Consider the following 23,704-nt stretch of genomic DNA (forward strand, 5'->3'; position numbering starts at 1 on the left):
GGTCAATAGGAGGAGATTTGGAAGATGTGTGACCAAACTTTTGTAGATGATAAATATAATCATTACTTTTATTGTGGTGATGGTTTCATCACTATATACATTTGTGAAAACATACCAAACTGCATATTTCGAATTATTTTTTGTCTATTTTATCTTAATAAAGCATTTTTTTAGTAAAAATATTTTTAAAAGTACAGTTTCTCAAAGATTTTTTTGATACTTTGCCTTCATCAATCACTCATACACATAAGGATAATTATTTTATCTCTTTCATTAAGAGGTCTATGTATTTCATAGTGTGGCCTGGAGAGTCTTGAGTCTTGAGGTAATAATACACTTAACAGGATTCAGAAAACTTCAAGTCGTATATATATACACATGCACACAAACACACACTCACACAGGTATAATTAATGCTATTTTTTTCTCATTTAATACAGTGCTCAGCATGGTCCAGATTTAAATGGCAAAGTGGTAAGTATAAAAAAAAGAACACAAAAAATCATCTTTTCATGGTGTACACTACAAATTTAAATACTAGTACATTCAATTAATCCTTATATAATACAGAGATTTTAAACTTGAGGACCCAAATCCTTCCTTTTTATTTTCTTTAAGTTATTTTCAGAGAATTCACAATCTCTGTGTACGTTTGCATTTCACTTACTCAAAATTAAAATTTTGTACAATTGATGTTAAATGAAGCATTAGACCAAAACTAGTTTTGCAACACTAAATAGAGTATTTAAATTAAATATATAATCCACCATTTCTCAAGATAAATTCCATAATGTTCAATAGGGGAAAAAACATGAAATGAATAAATAACAAAAATAATATTATGTGGTCAAAGAATATAGCTAAGATGTTAGCTAAAGGGATTTTTGCAGTAATTCTCAAAAATGTTAAAATGCTAAAGTACATTTTGATTCTGTTTTAGAGAATCTCCTAAGCATAGACTCAGAAAGTATATATAATATTAAGAGTCATTTTCTAAAATTTAGTAGATTGAGACCTCTCCCTTTCTTTCCTGAAATATATATTTAATACTTTGCTTACTGGTTTCTAATCCTATGCATCCTCAAACTATAATGAGCCTAAATATCACCAGATTAATAAATATTAGAATTTCTAGGCTTGATATCCAGAAGTTCTGATTTAAAAAGTCTGTGTTGAGATGAGGAATCTGCATTTTTTAAATGAATCACCTCAGGTAATTCTGATCCAAGCAGTCTAAAGGTCACCTTTTGAGAAATACAACATTCATAAATTCACTCGCACTTTTCCAAATGCTAAATAATTACTTAGTAAGTAGAATACAGTGAATTTATACTATATTTAGCCAACCTAAAAATGAGCAGCTGCGTTATTTTTGATTGATATCGAAGTGTATGTCAAAAAATCTGTTCAGACAGGGAAACAGCTAAAGTCAACTTGAGCTTGAAGGTCAAACCTTTGAAACACACGATGTATAATAAATAAATAACACTTGGAGAATACAACCAATATTATTAGGTACTGGCAAGATTAAATTGATGGATATGCAAGCTTTGATGGATATGCAGGTTACAACATAGCATTCTTAGGGGAGGGGAGGAAGTTCTGTTAGAAGTATTCTGCATACATGAAGAGCTGGTGACATTTTAAGAAGCCTAAAACTAAAGAAGTCCCTCATTATGAGATGATAGACCTTTTTATGGACAAAGTTCCTCTCCTAGTCAAAGTCACCTAACTCCAAAAGCTTACTAAGCATATTCTTTTAGATTCTACAAATTACTTCATCTACAATATCTTAAAGACTAAACATATTATCACTGTTTCTGAACTAATTTTTCCTAATGCCTTTCTTATTTCCACATGCTCATTATTCAAGTAACTCAGGCACTCAAATTTTATCATCTCTGACTTTTGTTTTTGCTCCATCTCCCAGAATCATTCACCAACATTCACCTGAAATTTGTCTTCTCTTTCAAATCCATCATTAAAAAAATCCACTTTATTCTATTTAAAAATTCCATTTTACTCATTAGCTCATTGTTGGAATGTCCTTTAACTACTCTTTTAGCTTAGGCTTTCTCCTCAAATTTAAGTGTTGAATCTTACCCTTAGAATAAGCCTAGTTTTTGCCAGATGTATCACCATGAGAAATAATTCTGCCTTTTTAAATCTCAGTTTCCTGATATTGCCGTGTAACAAGTTATTGCAAACTTAATGGCTTAAAGCAACACCCATTTATTATCTCACATTTCTGTGCATTAGGAGTCCTGATAGAAATTTGCCTGGTCCTGTTCTCAGTGTCACCAGGCTAAAATAAAGGTGTTGGCTGGGGCTGCAATTCCCTTCTGAGTTTTAGGATCCCTTTCAAGGTCTCTGGTTGTTGGTAAATTCGTTCCTTTGAAGCTATATAGCTGAGATCTCCATTTTCTGTCACTCAGCTGTCATTCAGGAACTGCTGTCATTCAGGAACTGCTTTCAGCTCCTAGAAGTCACCCACAGTTCTTTGCCACATGACCCCTTAGAGAGCTCATAAGATAGCTATTTGCCTTCTTCCCAGCCAGGAGGAGAATGTCTCTCTGATTCTTCATTTTTTATTAAAGACCTCACCTTGCCTTGATAATCCCATTTGATGAACTCAAAAGGAACCCATAATTATATCTGCAAAATCCCTGTTAGAAGATAACATATTCAAGGCAGTGATATAATATCATATTCATAAGTCCCTCCTACACTCAAGGGGGTTTATACAAGGGTGTAGATCATAGAGGGTTATGAATTTTGCCTAACAATGTAAAAACTAGTTTGCTGAAAAAGTAAATCTTAAAATTTTATGAGAGCAAATGCTCAGACTACATATTACCAAACTTACACACAGAATGGAATGTTTATATAGATTCTCAGAAAGACAATAAATTTAGGAAGGCAATACACCTCTTTGTCCCATAGTATATGGCAGATATTCAGATTTTTTTGCTTCATAGAAGATTAAAAGCTGCAATAAAGCCATAAAGGTGGTTTAGGATGCAGACATGTCTAGAGGCATCAAAGGGATTTCTTAGTCAGGCTTATGGGGGGTGGAGTGGAGGAGGTTTCAGAAAAACATAGTGAAGTAAAAATTATGATTGTTTCATTCTACTGTTTGAGGGTAACTGAAAAAAAAAAAAAAGTCTCACCATTGCCTACAGAATAAATTCCAAACTCCTTAATCTAGAATAAAAGATCTCCCATGACTTATTTGGCCCCTGCCTTCCTGTGAAGCTTCATCTGTATTTTCAGCCACTGCTCTGCACTAGCATCACCGTCCTAGCTCCACCTCAGATCATCAAGCATTAGATTCTCATAGGAGCACCAGTCCTTGGTGTCAAAAAGGTTAGTGACCGCTGGAGTACAGTACAGTGTAAGTATAACTTTTATATGTACTGAGAAACTGAAAAATTTGTGTGACTCACATTAGTATGATATTAGGTTTATTGAGGTGGTCTGCAATCAAACCCAAGGTATCCCTGTACTATGCATTTTTACTGAGACGAGTACATTGTTTTTGCCTTCTGTGAAGATTAGGAATCAGATTTATTAATGTTTACTCAGTTTTATTCTCAAAACTTTGTAATTCCAGACACCAACAAATTTAAGAAATAATTCATGAAGTCTGTCTGTAATTTAAATAAATTCCTAAATAATATCTAACTTATATCTAGTGCTTACTACTGTCAAGCACAAATCTATGTGCTTTTTTATATATTAGCTCATTTTATATATATATATATGTATATATATATAAAATGTATATATATACACTCATTTATTTCTCCAACTTTCCCATGAGATATATCTTTAGACATGTTTTACATAAGAGGAAATGAGCATGAGATTATATTAATATAACTTCTAAAATTACCTAATTTAAGAAATGAGTAAATCTGGTTCAAATTACACTTAATCAGAAAGTGACTGTGATTTGAAAAAGAAAATGTAAAGTGTATGTAACTTTGCATACTACTATGAGCACATTAATTTTGATTTGGGGTCCTTTTCCCATTCTTTACCTTTAATCTCTTTGTCATTTTTGAACCATCTTATGTCAGCTGCGGGTTTACTACCAGATGTTTTACAAGTCAGCTGCATCAAGTCTCCCTCCATAACTGGTGATGAAAATCCACTAATTTGAGGCTTTTCAGGAACACCTGAAATTTAAGCAAACAAATGAACTGAACACTGATCTCCGGGGTTGGTTCATTCTTGTGACTATTACTTTCACAAACAACTCTAAACTAGGTGATCGACAACAAGTTATATCAATAATAATAAAAAAAACCTGCTATATAATAAAATAAACTGCTTAACATATATATAGATAGATATAGATAAATTTATATATACACACATGTATACACACACATATATATATATGTGTGTTTGTACATTTTTATATATATCTAATCTCCGAAAGCATTTATTTAGTTCAAAGTAGTTTATATTAAATTTTACCTGCAGAAGTGCTCTTTGTAAATCTTAAAAACATCCATTCAATATATTTTAAGATTTACCAGTATAAGAAGTTAAGAATGTACATTGTTTACACTGGTTAAAAAAAAATTCACAAAGCACATTTCTTTATTCTTTAGCAAATTATGATTTAACTAAAGTAGAACCTTTTATTACTGACTTCATAATTCTTCAAGCTTAAGAAAGACGTTTTTATCTGTGTACAAATAAATACATTTTAGAAGTAAAGTTTCATTGATAATTTCAACTATACTTTTCTGATTCTTCTAAAGTAGAGAATGTCTCTTGATATTGTTTGTATTAGAAATACAGTTGTAGTTTTGTGGAACATGATACATATTATTTTTAATGCTAACCACTTATTGCTTTTTCTACTCTAAATCATCCAATCAATAAGCAGATAACTAATATGCAGAAATAGTATATGGGTGATTTAAATAATAGAACATTACACGTTTTGGAATGTTCTATTATTTGGGGGGAAATGATATCCTGTTGGTGTAGAGGTTTATTGAAATTTATTCTAAAATTATTTAATAATAAAGGCAGACTGAAAGCTTCTTTTTTTGTACTATTTAATTCAGTTTGAAAATAATAAAATGTAAGCAGATTGGAAAGCACCAGTGAGAGAAATACACATTTAAACAACAAAGATAAATGACAGATCAACATATTCCAATTAAATAGCTAGTTGTTTTGTTTTTTTCCTGTTCACCTTCATATTGCCTTAAAAAATTTTTATATCACACCATCATTTAATAAGCTGAAATCATCCACTTGCCTATCCTTGGGGTCTCAAGATGGTTCTCTACAGACTAATACATTAACCTTAGGCAGTTGTTATCCTGAAGTACTCCATTTTAGTGGTTATATTTTGTCCTTAATGGCAAGCTTGTGAAGATTTTTATAAAACAGTCTCAGTGGGACTTGCAAAGAAACATGTTTCTTATCCTATGCACAAAACCAATTCGGTAGCTGGATTAACCTTAATATTCTCACCCAAAAGAACAGCATGTGTTAGTTCTTTTAAATGCAATGTAATGCCTTTATATATCAAAAAAGGAAGGCAAACTAGGGGCAAAAAAAAATCAATCTTTAAATTCCTTTAACTTGTTCAGTACACAGGTGTGCTTCAATGAACTGCAGCAATTTCAGCTGATTGGGCCACTGACATTTGTGGAATCACAGAGAGCTCTGAGGCACAACTTTATTTCCTTGGAATCTCTATGAATGTATTGCTTTTGTGTCACTTTACCCTTTGGGAAAATGACCCAATATTTAGAGAATAGAAGTACAAAGAAGGTACAAGCTGCATGCACAAGTGACATTATGTATTTCATTTAGGAATCTAGATAACTACAAAGTTAAAAGGTGAGAAGATACATAGAAATGTCAGGGCATTTAAATGCATTGAAATACACAAAGGGGTCATATCTGAAAGCCATAACATATAAGAGAAGGCCCCTATCAGGTGACTGATATGATAACATGGAGGAGCACCATATAGATGTGTTGAATTTATTATGTTCATTATTCTACCACTTTATAAAAGGATCATCATATATACAATACATAGACAATTTGATACAAAGAAATTTAGTTGAAAAACAAGAAATCTGGTGTCTATTGCTGGCTAAGAAATAAAATAGCCCTGTGCTCTCAGAAGTCATACAAATCTTTACACCTCCCTTTGTCTATTTGTAAAATGGAAAAAGTGACTAAGTGATTCTTTCAATCTCCTTTGTTACACTGTAGCAGAGAAGGGATTAAACTACATTTATTATTATGATCTTCAAAATGTATATGTTTTTATGAGTTATGTTGTTCTAGCAATATGCATTTCTCTGGCTGGTGATTACACCGTGTTAGTCCCTTTCACTTACCCAGAACAGTGAGATAGGCCTTGGAAGTTTTGACAGGCATTGTAAATAAAGAACAGGTGTACTGTCCTTCATCGGAGAGAGACACATCACTGACGCTGATACTCAGTTCATGCCAGGAAGCCCGAACCAGCTCAATCCTATTGTCTCTTAAAGCTGGAAAGGGAAAAAAATTAAAATGCGAATAACAACATTAGAAAAATTCAGTGCTGTTAGACTACATATTTTTAGTACAACATAATAAACATTTTCTTTTTTTGGCCATACATCTAAATTCTACTTCCTGAAACAGTTTAAAGGACAGTTTAAATATATTGAGATATTTTATCAGATTGTTAACAAAATCAAAGTAGAATTAAGTGCTCCTTAAGGTTCTCAAAAATAACTTTTTAATTAAATGATTATATCTAGTACCTTACTTTGGATGAGGTAGATGATGTTGATAAAAATGGCTTTCTTCCACAATTTTTCATGGAATGCTAGTGCCAAAAAAAACTGTAAACAAAAAGGTTCACTTCTATGGACAGATAAATTTGGGAAAATTAAGGCTGCTACATTTCTTCCAAGAGACCAACAATGAGCATTAGCATACTAAAAGCTCTTTGCAGTAGAGACACCCATTGAACTTCATTTAAACCATTCAGATGAAAAGCACCTGTAAAGTACTAGATGTTAAAACTTGCTGTCATTCGAATTGGAGCATCACTGACAGCAAGTGCCCATGGAAAGTGATCTTTGTCCCCAGTGGGCTGGAGACACCTCTTTGCTCCCTAGATACAATGGCCTGTCGGAAAGCATTGGCAGCAGGAGAATCCCTCTATAAGTACCCAGCCCTAGAAATGATCTTCCCATAACCTAGGGAACCACCTAGAGCCCACATAGAGCCCCCAGAGCTACCAGGCAGCTGTCCCGGAGGAGCACCTTTGTCCCCTTAGGTACACCAGTGTACATCAGTGTAACCCTCAGTGGAAATAGACAACTTAAGATGACCAAATAGAATTACAAAGGCCCTGACAAATTGGTGAACCACAGCCTGCAAATATATGGTAGAACCTATATGCTAAACCTAAACAGAATGACTGCCTCCTAGAATAGAATATTTAAATATGGTCCAGAGTTTCCTAATATAATAGCCAAATGTCAAAAATACAATAAAAATTTTAAAAAATCACTTGTCACACCAAATGCAAGAAAAATCATAATGTGAATGAGAAAATGTAATCAACAGATGCCAACACTGAGTTGCAATAGATGTTGGAATTATCTGACAAAATATTTAAAGAAGCCACCATCAAAAAATATTTTAATAAGCATTACTAATTATCTTGAAACAAATGAAAAATAGAAAATCTCAGCAAAGAAAAAGAAATTATAAAAAGAACTAAACAAAAATTAGGAGGTCAAAAACAGTTTCCAAAATCAAAACTCAATGTGTTGGCTCTATAGTACAGTGGAGATGTCAGAGGACAGACTCAATGAACTTAGGTTCGCAGTAGCAGAATTATTGCAATCTGAACAACAGAGAGAAAATAGATCGAAAAAGAGAAAAAGAAAAGAAAAGAAAAAAGAACAGAGCCTCAGAGACCTGTGGGACAATAACAAAATGTCCAACATCAATATCATCTGAAGAGAAAGAGAGTGGGCTGAAAGAGTATTTGAAGAAATAATGGCTGAAAACTGCAAATTTAGCAAAAGGAATAAATGTACAGAATCAAGTAGATAAGCAAATGTCAAAGAGAATAAACCCAAAGAAGTTCTATGTCAAGGTAGATCAAAATTACACATCTGAAATCCAAAAACAAAGAAAAACAATCTTGAAAGCAGCTAGAGATAAAAACATATTACCTATAAGAGAACACCAGTTTGAATGACAATAAATTTCTTATTTGAAATCATGGAGGCCAGAGGGAGTGGCACATTTTTCAAATGCTGAAGGAAAAGAACTGACAAGGATGAATTTTTATTCAGTGAAACTAACCTTCAGGAATCAAGGGGAAATAAATATATCTTAGAAGAAGGAAAACTAACATTTGTCTCTAGTAGATTTATATCAAAGAAAAGTTAAAGAAAGTTTCTTTATACAGAAATGAAGGACTCTTGGAGTACCGAGTAGGAAGAAAAAACAACTGAAAGAAAAAATCTGTATGGGTAAATATAATGTAGACTACCTTGCTCCTCCTGAGTTCTCTCCATTATATAATGGTTGAAATAAAATTATAACATCAACTGATGCAGTGTTCAACAGATGTAAAAGGAATACTCAAGGTAAGTATAAAGTGGAAATAAGATTTCTATACTTTACTCAAAATGGTAAAACATTGCTACTAGCAGACTCTAAGATAGGTCATAGATATATATTTAAATACTTGGAACAACTATTAAGAAAACATACAAAGTGGTACACTCCAAAACTCTATAAATAAATTAAGATGGAATACATTTATATAGTGTCTTGAAATAAAATTTTAGAGAGAAATTAGTGGTTGCCAAAGGTTAAGGAAAAGGAGGATTCGAGGGGAGTGGGAAGGATGTGACTTCGGTTATAAAAGAACAGCACAAGGGACACCTGTGGTGATGGAAGTGCTTTGTATCTTGACAGTGGTGATGGATACAAGAACCTACACAGATAATACAACTGCATGGAATTACATACACATGAACACACACATGAGTACATGTAAAACTGGTGAAACCTTAATAACATTGGTGGATGATATCAATGTCAGTTTCCCAATTGTGATATTTTTGCAAGATGTTATTTGGGTGAAAGGTACATGAGATTTCTCTGAATTATTTCTTACAATTATGTATGAATCTGTAATAAAATTTCAATTAAATATTTTTATGAATATTTGCTTGAGTAGGGAAAATAGTTATGATACTAAAGCTTAGAATTCATTGCACACATTTCCCACAGAGGAAGAGGGGTCCCAAGTGCCATATATTCTTAAATTGTTTGCACATTTCCTATATGGGTTGTGAGAATAGTAGACAATTATAAAATATATGATATTGGGGAAAATTCTAAATTTTTATGATTTTAAATATATTTTAAAAAATCACCCTCCCACACACTCAAATAACACATACCATAATGATTGTAATCCCTCTGCTGCCATTCTCCATTAATGCTAATTTCATAAGAAGACATACACTTGCAAATATTTTAGAACTGATTTTTATTGAATATAAAAAGGCAACTTTGATCACGATAGTGTTCATGATTTCATTAGAATACACAATATTTTTAATAATGTCTATTTCATACTCTATCTCCTACATGACCTAATATATATGCCTTGTTTAGTTACTGTAAAAAAGAACAGTGGGACACAGATTTGTCATTCCCCCAATAGGAACTCGTGCTATACCAATCACCTTCTAAAACTATGATTTACTTTAAAAAACATTTATCACATATTTCATGGTGTTTAAAAAAGAGGTCGTCAAAAGAGAAAACTTCAATTCCTGCCATGATACTGTATGGGTAAAACATGTTACTCACCCACTGTGTTCAATTTCATTTTCTCTAACACAGGCCCCACTGACAGAAAGATAGAACTTAACAATTTTCATTGATTCTTGACAAAAGAAATTTAACTCTCTTTTGGTCAGATTACTTTATGGGGACTATATAACATCACCAAAGAAAAATTGAATTACTCAATACATACCAATACATAATTTTCATATTTAAATCATATTCATGAAATAAAGCTAAAAGCACTGACTTTGGAATCAAAGGATCTGCTCTATGCATTTGTATGAGGTCAGATTTCCTGTGGATAATAATTCTTGAATCATTTCCAACTTTGGATTATGATGAAAACTGAATGATGTCATGTAGTATGTAAAATGCCTTAAAATCTACAATGATATCATAAAAATATTTTTGTTTTGGAATCTTGATAAGAACCTAAATATTTTAGTGTCTGAAATTTCTCAATTGATTCAGTTTACCAAATCACATAATATTTTAAGTTGTTTTACTAAAGACTAGGCTCTGAAAAGCAGAATAACTGTATTTTAATATAAACTCCATTATTGATTAACCATATGAATCTAGACAAGTCTCCTAAATATTGTGTACCTCAGTCCACTGATTGTTAGGTGCAGGTAATAATTGAGTAAAATTACAAAGAATATGATTTAGAGAACTGAATTATATGAACATATATTCAAAATCCGAGAACCAAGAAACTTACACAATTAGTAATGTGATTACTTACTGTGTGACTTTCCTTGATAATTTATTTGCCAAAGCAAAAGAGCTGCCTAAAGAGATTCTCATTAAGCTGAACATTTTAAATCTTACATTCACGATAATCTTTTCAAGTTTGTAAATACTTATGATGTCATCTGTAGTTCACTTTATCATAGCATTTCAAGTATGAAAGAATAGAGAAAAACCTATAATAAAAAGTCCAAAGAGAGATATAACATAACTCAATGAGTTACCAGTGAGTAGGATCTTTGTCTTGCTCATCTCAGTATCCTGTATCATCACTACCTGCACAGAGGTATTCAGTGAATGGCTATTGAATTGAAATTGAGAGCTACATCTTGTCTGTATATGATAAGACCAGAATAAAAAGGAATTGAACTAGGAAGTCCTCTTTGATATATCTTCACAGGCTCCCCCCATGGGAGAGAAGCCAAAAAAAGAAGAAAAAAAAAGTGTCCCATTTAGACACTGTTGAGCATAAAAGAGTTAGAAACATCACATTACAAAAATTTTTAGAAAGTGATATTTCATTGGAAAATGATTTGAAATAGTAAATGAATGATCTCTGAAACTATTGTCATGTTACCTTATGGTTTCCAAATGAACACAAAAGGTAGTAGCTAAACAAAGACTGTCCATATTATTCAACTTCTACACAGTACATCTCACATATAAATAAGGAATTATAATGTCAGAGGAAGTAAATTTAACCTTAAAAAAATAATAATAATTTGTCCCTTTCAGAACACAGAACGTTCACATTATTCAAATATAGTTTTTAAAAAACTCAAATATTTCATTGAAAATAAAGATTTTGAACATTACCCTAGGAATAATTGAAGAAAAAAATGAGAATGTGTTATAAAAGAATGAAAGGTAATTGCTTACATATCATAGAGATTAAAAGTGAGTTAATGAGTTACGGAGGCTATTCACAGGTCAGGCCTCATCAGTGATTAGGTATCTGCCACCCACTGGTGAGGTGATTTAATGGTTCAAAACTCTGAGCTCTGGAGAATTTAATCTTAGCTACAAACAAGAAGCACTAGCCAATGAATAAGAATCTATTTAAATAGTACTTAACACTGGATAAAAGTTATTTTTCCAATATATCATTGGTTCTAAATGATTTATCAATCATACAAATGAATAGCTGCGATTCATGTTAGGTAAAATAAAAATTCCTAAGATAATGACTTGGAGGATTTTAGTTACATTTTATACTTATTTCTAATAAAAGTTACATAGTTAATAAATTGTATATGAATTAGTTTTAAACCAAATTAACTTAATAATATTAGCACTACTGAATTTATCTGACATTATTCAAGAACCTGATAGTAATTTGTGCATACTTGCATTAGTTCTCCTAACTAATAAGTGTTATGATATTTATAAAAGATCACATACTGTTTTGCCAGAAATATTTTCGAATATTGTTAAATTGGTTTCCAGTGAGTAATAATTCATGTCACACATTAAGGTGCTTAAATAATGATTAAAAAACATATTTCATTATGTAATCACTTTAAAATGACTATTCAAATGCAGCAAGTAACAATCTCATTGTTTTTGCATTTTTTCCTAGTTTGCGCACTTAACCTAAAACTTCCCCAAATCAGTATTATGTTATATCTCTTTGTATTTCCCACAAGGCCTTACACATATCATGGTACATAAAATGCCCATTAATAATTTATTGGAGTAGATTTATTATGTGATCTTTAATTTTTTACATATCATATTCTATAATTGTACATATTAATAAAATTTAGAAAATTCTGTATATTAAAATAATATAAGTTTAGTGATTTTATCATTATAATTCACCATATTGTAAAGATAGCGCTAAAGAAAAACTTACATCAAGATGATAGGAGTCATTTCAAGTATCATTTTAGCTGCTTAAATTCTCAATGATGAGCATAAGTTTCCAAAAGTATATCATTCTACAGCCATAGGACTTTAGCCAAACAATCATTGGATACATTTAAACAATTTTAATTATATTTATTGCTAATCACTAAGTAAATTAAGTAAGTTTAACATCACCAATATAATAAGATTTCAAGAACCGTAAGTGTGTCAGCCTTTATTCTCCTTGTTCTCAGTTCAAGTCCCCACCACACAGGTGACTGTTATAGGGAGTTTAAATGTGTGTACAATAAGCCAAGTTCTGCCTATGGGAAAGATATATCTAAAAATGCTGCCTATGGCCTTTGATTCAATGTCAAGTTTTATTTTGCTGCCTGCTGTCTGATGATAGACACTTTGCCATGATTTTATCTTTGTTGTTTTAAGATTGCCCAGACCAGCACTCTGCCTTGCTTTTGCTTACCAACTTCCCCAAAAGGCCAGCTCTTCGCACATTGGCTGTCTAGATTTGTGTAACTGCTAGTCTGGTTTGCCCCGATTGATTTCTCTAGAACTGATCACTTACCAGGTAGACTCATGCAATATACTAGCCCTTATTTTTTCTGCTGAAATATCTACTAACCCCAAGGATAAGAACTAAGACAAGGAATGAAAGCTTTAGTCAGCTCAGTTTTGTTTTGGTATACCAGATATTTTTCTGATAATTAAATCTATATCCTAATAAATCAGAAAGTAAAAATAAGTCAAATAAGTGCTAATAAAGCTTCAAATAGGCCACAGATCCAATGCCTAATTCTTCTCAGAACTTATAACTGGTATATTGGCATGTAAGATGTTAAAACATGCCTCCAGATATTATTTTAAAAGGCAAAAAGAAAAAAGAAAAAGAAACCTAGCCAATCATTCTTACTATAAAAGTATAATTTTATTTAAAAGCCAAAATATTTTATTAGTTAATAGTATAATCAAATACTGATTATCATCAGTATGTGTTATTTGTAATAATACTGTGTACTGACAGAAATAAAGGAGTTAACACATGCAGACAGAATAAAATATCAAACTAGTGAATCCTTTTCTGTTTTGTTCTTTTACAGTCATACAACATAAAACAATCTAAATCAATCTTCTGGAAAATTGGTAAACACAGCCATTGCTCCAGAGCTGATATTTGGTAAACCAAGTTTCAGCTTGGACTGAATTTTTACTGAGACCATAGTAAACAGAGTTTTAAAATAGAAATGCGAACAGAACCCAAGCAATACATCTGGAAACAGTGTCACTGTCTGAAGGAAGTTTTTCTAGTGGTATAATTTCAATTTGTAAACTCCAGCTTCTTTTACTTCAAATGTGGAAAAACAAAAATTCACAACTCTCATTCATATATTTGTAAACTGTTATTATGAAACATTTGAAAGAGTAAAATATTATCACACCTACAATGTACTAAAACTTAAACTCAAGTACGAAAAATTTATCAGTATGTATGTAGGACAAATATAAACTCTGAAATTTTTACTTTGCAATCTTTCTGTTTTTGCTAAGTCTTGCCCTCATTCTCAGTGTCCTTCTCATGATATTTCCTGATGGAAACCTCTCTATTCTTTCCCTCTGTTGAATTCCTAAAGCTCTCAACATAGACCACTACGTAATATATCCCTACCCTAATTCTCTTCTATAACAGTATTTTTTTTGTCATGTAACATAAGACCCATTTATTTCTCCTACCCTTCTTCAAAATGCTTAATAATTTCGAAATATATGAATATTTGTTCAAATATGGCAAGTAATCCATGTCTCTTTACCTAAAGGCATATATTCCCTCTCCATGTCCCCAAGTCACATTGATCATTCAAGCTAATTAACATATTGCTTTCTTGATAAATTATTTCATGTTGCTCAACTCCAACCATATTTACCTCTTCCTTCAGGCTTCCAGGGCAGAAATATATGTGAAACTCAATAATCATTTGTTGAGCCAGAGAGAGATTAAAAGTAAGCATTTATATGGTCTATTATTTATATGCTGATATGCACCATTTATCTTATTATATAGTAATCTCCTGGAGCATCCAGCCATGAATGAGACTGTTTCCTAATGGCCCACAATACTTAGCATAGTGTTCTGAACATAATTCTCATTCTTTTTATTGGATAAGAGAGTAAATGAATAAGTTAAAACACAAATAAATAAATAAAATGCCTGGCACAGCTGGTAAGTTATCTCATAGAGTAAGAAAATAAGGAGAGTATACTCTAGAAAAAATGACATTGTAATATGACAACTTTTGAAAAATTTTATGTGCTAATAGAGTTCCTTGCACCTGATACATTTTCCTTTTGCAAAAGTTGACTTAAAAGGATTTTGGCTATTTTATAATTACTAATTTGTACTTCTTTGTCCCTTCACCCTTTTTTTCCCAGCCCCCCAACCTCCTTCTCTTCTGGCAATCACTAGTTTGTTCTTTGTGAGTCTGTTTTTGTTTAATTTGTTTCTTAGAGTTCACTTATAAGTGAAATCATATGGTATTTATTTTTCTCCATTTGGCTTATTTCACTCACATAATACCCTCTAGGTCCACCGACGTCATTGCAAATAGTAAAATTGTACTTTTTATGGCTGAATAATATTCCATTGTATATATGTGTCCTAACTTCTTTATCCAGTCATCTTTTGATGGGCACTTGGGTTGCTTCCATAGCTTGGCTATTGTGAATAGGGCTGCCATGAACATAGGGATGAATTGATTCCAAATATTTAGATTATTTTTTCTTATACGTTACCAAAATATCATTGCTATAGATCAAAATAAAAAATATAATAAATATTTTCATAATTCAAACAAAACTCAATTTTCTAAGACCCCATTCTGATTCTCTTTGTACATTTTAATATAATTTGAATTATGTAATAGAAATTTTAAAAATCTACGATGCTTGAGTTGTCACCTTATACTTTATAATGTATGAAGTAAACCTCATACATTATACTTTATCACCTTATACTTTATAATGTATGAAATAATATGAATGTAAACCTCCCCAATCTGTGCTTTAAAACAATAAAAATTTACTTCTCTTAAAGATAGAAAGTAGGCTTATCATATTCCTATTTTGACATTGTTATATAGAAAAAGAACTTTGTAAAGCCAAAGCAAATACACTTAAATCTTTTAAATTTCTAGCTAACCGTCTAGATATTATTATACCCAATGATTTTATATTAGAAATTTGCTTTTAGTTGTAAGGCTGCATTATAGTGGTTTTAAGTATAGCAAGTTTCTTTAAATTGTAACAGTAAAGGACTGCTCAAGATCATTGGTGGAGAACAATGTATATTATAGAAACATCAGAGATATAAGCCATCTCAGCTTGTGACTGTGAATGTCTTCTGAGAGAAAGTAAGCTTGGGGAAGCATGTGTAAGAAATTTTAATGACAGAATCCTAGAAATACACATTTCACTTCAGCTTCCAGTCCATTCTCAGGCACAAATCATACTTCAAGGGAGACTGACAATTTCAGTCTAGAAATATGCACAGGAAGGAGAAATATTAGTGAGCACTTAGCAGTTTCTGCCTTGTTAATTAATGTAGGCTTATTTGTACCAAAATATCTACATGCACTAATGCTTCTATATAAAAATTAATGTAGATATCCAGAAATGCTGGAAAATAGTAGATAACATATTTTCTCTAAAATAGTCATTATTTTGGTGTGTTTTGAAACAAAAATTCTGCTTAAGAAGAAATATCAATAGAAGTAAAACTATAATTATTTCTTATTGACTGTATCATTGTCTAAGTTATGAGCATGACCTAGTTTAAAAAACAGGAGAGGAATAATTGTTCATTATTTCCTAAATTAAATTTTAGAATAAAAAAATATTCAGCATGGTTTATATTAATTATAATTCTTTACTAATTGTGTACTTGTATGTATTTGCCAAATAGAATATGAATGTTACTTTAATTCTGATATCAATTCAAAATAAAGTACATCTTACAAGCTAATATAAATATTTTAATTATAAAATATCTGTAATTTCTTTATACAATGATGGAATCCTCTAAAATGTGAAATTCTCATTTGAGAATTCAAAATAAGCTTTGACAAAGGTAACTGTTAGAAAAGTAAAATTCTATGACACACACACACATACTACCCGTATGTTATCAGTGTGTACTAATTTCGTCTCTCTGATAATCTGTATAGTGAATTTTAAGAAGAATAAAAATAGTTCCAAGTCTATAAATCATAAATGATAAATAAATATATATATGTATTTTAATCTGTAAATGTTTTCACCAGAAAAGAAAATATGCTATTAAGCCATGCTACTATGGAAATGCATGCACAACAGTACATCAGGAATGAGAGTAGAGGAAGTGGTTACTGGCACATGATTGAGAGATAATATTTATATTGCTCAAATCTGTTAAATGCTAGAAGCTAGTAAGAAGTTGATTTGAGTATAATATAGAGAAACTGTCTTTCTATTTATTGAGCTCTTCACAATTCTATAGAGCAAGTTCATGAGATGTTAAGCTTTGTCAAAAAAGTTGTTCAAGCGATGGCTACCTGGTCTCCTGTCAGGAATGTTTAAATGTCTTTCCCACATTGCAGACAAGTATGTCCTAAGTTACTACTGAAGTCCCTTGTGAAGACTATAGGAATTTGCCTTTGAATAACACTTACTACTTCCAGCAATAAATTCAATTAATAGATTTATTCAATAATAAATAATTACCAATTTCAGTGATCAGAAATCACTCAATGATAAATTGTATACTTTCATATATTAAAAAACTTCACTATATTTTTAATGTATTTCTAAATAGTGATGATACCTTAATTTTATTAATGGCATTACTTAATCTATATTAAAATAATTTGTTATGAATTAAATTTCTCGTTCAATCTGTAGCTCTAAATTGACTGAATTTTATGCCGAAAATATTGTCACTTATATGTAATATATCAACGAAAACTGCTCAGATAATCAAGTGTGTTTCAAATTTCATCTTTATAAAATTAACATACATACAATCAAAGAGATTTCTATTTCTCCTAGATTTCAGCAACACGAAGTCATAAAGAAGTGTGCACACATGTTTAGTTGATTAAGGTGAAAACCTAAATGACAAAATCCATTTTGGACTAATTGGAAAAATAGTAGTATATCACTGTGTGTGTGTTTATATACAAAACTACAATATATAAAATATCTTATATTAGATGATTCCCTTTCCCCAACATCATCTTGCTCGGATAAAAATTGGAAGCTTTTCATTCTTGTGAATAGTGTATGTGGTCTCTTCAAAAAATGGATTGAGTTAAGAAGAAAAGAACATTCCGTTTGACAGAGAGTACAAGAACATAACAGAAACTTAACTTAAAAATTCAGACCTAAAATGCCAAAAGATTCAACTATCTGCTGATTTGATATACTCTGCATTTGAAAACAAAATCAAGTAACTATATCATTACTACAGTAGTAACATATCAATAAAATGTGTCCTGCAAAAAAAATAGGAAAGTCCAATTTTAGTAACTTTTGTCTTCAAAATTTTCTTTACACTTTGAAGTTTAAATAACTTGTAGATGTAAAATATTTTGATTTATTATATACCGAATGTCCAAATGCCGCTATATGTGTAACTACATTATAACTTGGTAAGTAAAGACAATGTTTACTAGAGGTCTCATTTTAACATGAACACCACATAACTGCAGAACTTCAACATCCAATATAGATAGTTTTATGAAGAAAGAGTATTAATAGATAATCACCAAAATTTAATAACTACAAAATTCTGATATACATTTCTAAAAACCTTACACACACAAAACTTTTTTCCCATCTCCCACAAATAAAAGTTTGTAAATATTTTGTTTGCTTCCTCAAAACAGTATTTCCCTAGGTATTTGTCACTTTATTTCTTATTTTCCTTGGGAAAAAGTCTTTCAGCATTTGATATAATTCATAATTTGATACAGCTCACTATTTGCTTGAATTCAGAGAACAAAAAAATGATGTGCTATTTGAACTAGATAGTTTCTTGTAAGCTTTCTTTCTTTCCAACATTCTATAATATATTGGTCTCCTCATAGACATATAAAATTTAATTTTTACATCTCACCATAAACCACCATATGTAGCCGTGTAGTATAACTCTCATTAACCATTTATATCAAAGATAAAAGAAGATTATATGCCATGCTATTATGGAAATGCATACACAAAGGAACATTGGGAATGAAAACATCTGCTTTCATTAGATGGAGAAACAAGCCTTTGGTATTTGTGATTTTGTAACTTTATAGGGCCCCATGCCCTATGAAAGGCTTGAATTGGTTCTTGAGCATCAGAAGAGAAAATGACTCAAGACTATGTTGTACATGTTTCTAAAAATCCCCAAATTTCATCTCCTACAACTTAAAATTTGGATTAAATTTTCACAGTTCTGCCTTCATTTTGAGGATAACATTATTAGGTGAAATAAATTCTACAGTACACAAACTTTGAAAATTTAGGAATCTGTTAATACATATAAAAATTATTTTTATATTTTTGAAATTCAGGCACAACCATAAAATATATCAATATAATACAGATTTCATTACTAATAGTCCACATACTTCTATAAAATGAGCTTAATATTTTTCATTGCTAGTGCACATTTGTGATTGAAAGTTTATAACTTAACCCTGATTTTGTTTCTTTCTCTCAATTTTTCCACTTCTTATTATTTTACCCCTTCTTATGGGGAAGAGATGTGTGTTCATCTTCCAGAAAATAAATACTGTCTCTAAAAATCAGCAAGTTAATATTGATTATAATTGTTGTTTCTAAAATATCTACTTGCATAAATAAAATATCCAGTGAGAATGTAATAAACCTCAGAGCAATAAAAATAAATTACAATTTACTCTGTAGAATTTGAAAGAAGGCGTCCTACTTTCCAAGTTTAAATTAAATCACTTTCTATACTGTTTGAATTTTCCTTTTTTCCTTTTTTACTTCATTAATTTGTTTCTCTTTACCTTTATCACTTTTAAAAGTGATAATTCATATGAAAATATATGCTAACTTTTAGAAGTCTGCCAATGTGTAAAAAATGCATGGCGCTCAAATTTTGCTTATAACAAATTTTAGCAAAAGGCAGATAAAATCAGTGACTGTAAAAAAGAAGAGGAAACATATCTTAATATGTCACTACAATTAAAGTATAAAATTTTAGCAGCCATTTACATGTTTATATTATATTTTGTATATAGTATTATCTATATAAATAATATATATATATAATTACTTATACATAGTTTATATACATACACTTCTATGTTGTGTATACAAATAATTGTATAAATAAATAAATAAATAAATAAATAAATAAATAAATAAATAGGGCAATTTAAAATAAAGTAAGAAAAATTCTGATGTACGAATAAAATGATTGAAGCTGAGAAGCTTAAGGAACATGAAGAGTGACTGATACAAGCTAATTTGATAAAAAGCTTTTAGGAATAGGAATAGAAAGAAAAAAAAATTTTCTGTAATTCACACGAGTAGTATTCCAAAATTTATTGAAAAGATCAAAAACATACATCAAATTAGACACATCATGAAGATAGAAGCAGGGAGAGCTTTGATAGCAATGTACCTGGAAGATTACAGCGATAATGACCACTTATTTGTTGGGAATATCTGAGATACCAGAAAAGTTAGTATAGTTGAAATCCCATTTGAGATCTACAGGGCCAGTTATGATTAAACAAGTAAGAAATGAGATTCTGCTAAAACCTAACATATTATCTACCATCCAGCTGTAAAATTAAAAAAGAATTGAGAGTAATATTAACATATTAAATGTCATCATGAATCAGATTTAGGTAGATTTCTCCCTATTAAAGAATGAATGAAGCTAAGTTGACAAATTTCCTTCCAAAAAAAAAAAAAAGTTCTCTCCATGCATTATTTAAATCCAAGAGATAATTGCCTAGTGAAGGGCTACATGTCTCAGCAACCCCTTACTCTGTATTAAAACCATGTGACTAGATTTAGCCAAAGAAATGTGAATAAAATAATTTATTTCACTTTATTGATCAGACTTTTAAGATGTTGGCAGAGCTTCTCCATCCTCTTTTCTCCCTTCTGTTTTGAAGTTGAGGCTTCCAAAGCTCCAGGTATTGAAAATGTCACAAAATTGAAGAACCCTGGATCTTAGAATCCCCACAGAGTAAAGGCCATAGGATGCTAAAACTTTTGTATTGAGCACTACAATCGAAAAGAATTAAAATTCTATTGACTTTGACTCCTGAAATTTGTGAGTTTGTTTGTTACTAAAACTAGCGTTACTATAACAAAAATGAGTTAAATAAAAAAATAATATGTGTGCTATGAAAAATAGTATTGATCAAAAGAAAGGGACATAATCCCAAACAATTACTATAGGACTTGCTATAGAAAACAGAAAAAAATATTAGACAAGTGTTTAGAACCTTCAGTGGGCTAAAAGAAGATACACACCTTTATTTAAAAAGAGCAGATAGGAAAAATAACCTGAAATACATTGAAAACAAGAAACAATAAAAAAGATGAAAATAGAATAAAAATACAAAGTAATTAAAACCCAACATAAAAGCAGCAAAGCCATAAATGTAGTGAAAAATAGAAACAATAATATAGATAACCAACTTGAGATCCCTCAGAATGCAGAAGAAAAGGTAGCACAAACAAGAGAAACTATATACATAGTCTCTTCGTGTGTGTGTGTGTGTGTGTATGTGTGTGTATTCTCAGTAATTTCACACAGAGGAATTATTGAGAAAAATAACACTATGACAAGTGTAACTAAAGATATATTAATAGAATAATTTTATGGCTAAAATTGATGTTTACATTCTAAAAATTTTAAATCCCTAAAATGAAAGGATCAATTTTATCACAACTTTGAGGCCAAAATCTTATAACCAACTAATTTATCTTTCACATGATACTGCAACAGAAAAAAATGGTAGATATTCAAGGTCTCAGAAAAATACCGTGTATTTCCTTTTCTTAAGAAAACTATTTGAAAATATTTTATTGCAGAAAGGAAGAAACTCAAGAGAACAAGATGTCAATTATAAGAAAGTGTTGACATGATCTCTCCATCCTAGTGGATGTCATTTCAATTTTAACCAAGATATGCACAAAAAATAGTTATTATAACATTCATAATAAAAAAGTATAAGTAAACTTAACATCCAATATTAGAAAACAAACTTTTTGATGGAATATTAAAAAGTCTTCATTTTAAGCATGAAGGTTTTAATAATATAATAGGAAATAATATAACCCTAATTAAAAACAGAAGAAAGTACAACTAAGTATTCAGTATGGTATTGATTTTACGGTAAAATAGAAAAAGTATCTATTGGAGTGTTGGAATTTGGGATGCTTTTTTTCCTGCTCTTTTGCACTTTTCTGAATTTTCTCATTTCCATGACCTGACATGGAAACATCTATTTTAAAAACATTAAAACTTCAGAAAATATAGATAAATAGCAAATTATGTTTTGGTACTTTATTATATGATTATTAATATTGATTATTACTAGTTATAGAGCCAATTCACTTATTTAGACTGTTTTTTTAGCAATAAACATATCATAAAGTTTCATTGTCAAATGCAGAAATAAGACAATGTGGAGGTAGATGAAGTTCCAGCAAATAGAAAAAAAGAAAATTAAGTTGTGATTATGCTGTTAATCATATTAAATTCTTCTTATATTTTCTATGTTATCAGTTTTATCACCATTTCAGCTCAGATATCAATTTTCTAAACAAACATACATTTAAAGAAATATCTCATTCTCTGTAAAATGAACATAATTTAAAATTTTAAAAAGTATTTATTATAGCACTAAATATCTCAGATTTATGCCAAAAATATTGAAATTAATTGTTTTATTTACATGTTGCAAAGATGTAGGAATTCATTACAGTTTCCTAATAATTTAGAGAGAATTTTGAAAAAGAAAATTTATATATCTTGTCATATTTACTCTTTCACTCATTTTAGAATTTTTTTTAAAATAAAGCATCTCTATATTCTGGAGGTTTCGGCAGTAGCATAAATGTTCTTGTTTGTAGCACAGGATATTATATTATGGGAAAATGTTTCCATAATAAAATAATACATAATCAATACAAAAATTATGAGGACAACTGTCTTTAAGGCAAATAGAAGAATATATCTAATGTGACAGATTTGAGTGATGACACAATACCTTCTTTTCTGTGATGTTGACACAAAACACTAAAGGACACCAAACTGTCAATCTTGTTGTTTATCGTCTATCTGAGACTACAAAAAGAAGGAAGGTGATTGACAGCAAATAGACAGTGTCTTAGACATTCAGTTGTTACTTTTTATACATATTTAAAAGCACTGTATCAAAAGTAGTGTACCAATGGTTTTAAGGACACCTTACTTTTCTAGCTTCCTAAGATGCTGTTTTGAAAAAAAAAAAAAAAAACAATTAAAGAAATTTACAGTTTTATTACGACAAGTTATACATTATCCCTCTTAGAAACTATTGCTTCTTGATGTGTTATATAGATTATATATGTGTTTATGTATGTGTTTTTTTATATCATTCAGGTAGAGAGAGAGTGAGAGAATTCTAGTGAAAGAAGGCACAGAAAAATAGACGCAAATTGAAAAAAACAATAACAAAAGAATATCTAGACCGTGTTTTTTTCTAATATATGTTTTTTCTAAATACATAAATCATTAATTAAAACATTTGTTCAAAACACTGAATAAGTATAGAGTACATTCCAAAGAAATAGTAAGTGCTTATACTGATTTTTAAGAACTTGAAATTTATTTGGAAGAAATTAAATATATAGATATAAAATGTGGGTGATAATTTTAAAGCAACATGCAAACAATTTAATGATAATGTGGTATAAACTCTTAAATCAGAGCTGAGGATAGAAAGTAATTAAATAAAAATCTAATGAGTCAAGAAAATCATTTTAGAAACTGAATAAAGAGTTAGGCCTTGGACTGGCAGCATCAGGCCAAAAGAGACAAAAAGTCAGAGAATTAGCTCCAACAAAAGTAAAGATGGTGTCTGTAAAAGGATGGGTAGGCCCGAAAAGGAGTATGTGTTTCTACAGACATAAATATATTCTGGACCCACTCCATCCACACTAACTTTGTCCT

At 30.5% G+C, this 23,704-nt stretch overlaps 1 protein-coding gene across 1 annotated transcript in view; it reads right to left on the minus strand.

The window, feature by feature from the left end:
- The window catches only part of CADM2 (cell adhesion molecule 2), a 992,109-nt gene that overhangs the window by 157,918 nt on the left and 810,487 nt on the right, over window positions 1-23,704 (minus strand). Inside the window, exons 3-4 of the mRNA XM_011356419.1 lie at window positions 6,387-6,539; window positions 4,044-4,181 (exon numbers count right to left, since the gene is read on the minus strand). Coding sequence (XP_011354721.1) covers window positions 4,044-4,181; window positions 6,387-6,539 — 291 coding nt within the window. The remainder of the gene's footprint in view (window positions 1-4,043; window positions 4,182-6,386; window positions 6,540-23,704) is intronic.

The sequence above is a fragment of the Pteropus vampyrus genome, unplaced genomic scaffold (assembly GCF_000151845.1).
Source record: "Pteropus vampyrus isolate Shadow unplaced genomic scaffold, Pvam_2.0 Scaffold26, whole genome shotgun sequence".
Lineage (NCBI taxonomy): Eukaryota > Metazoa > Chordata > Mammalia > Chiroptera > Pteropodidae > Pteropus > Pteropus vampyrus.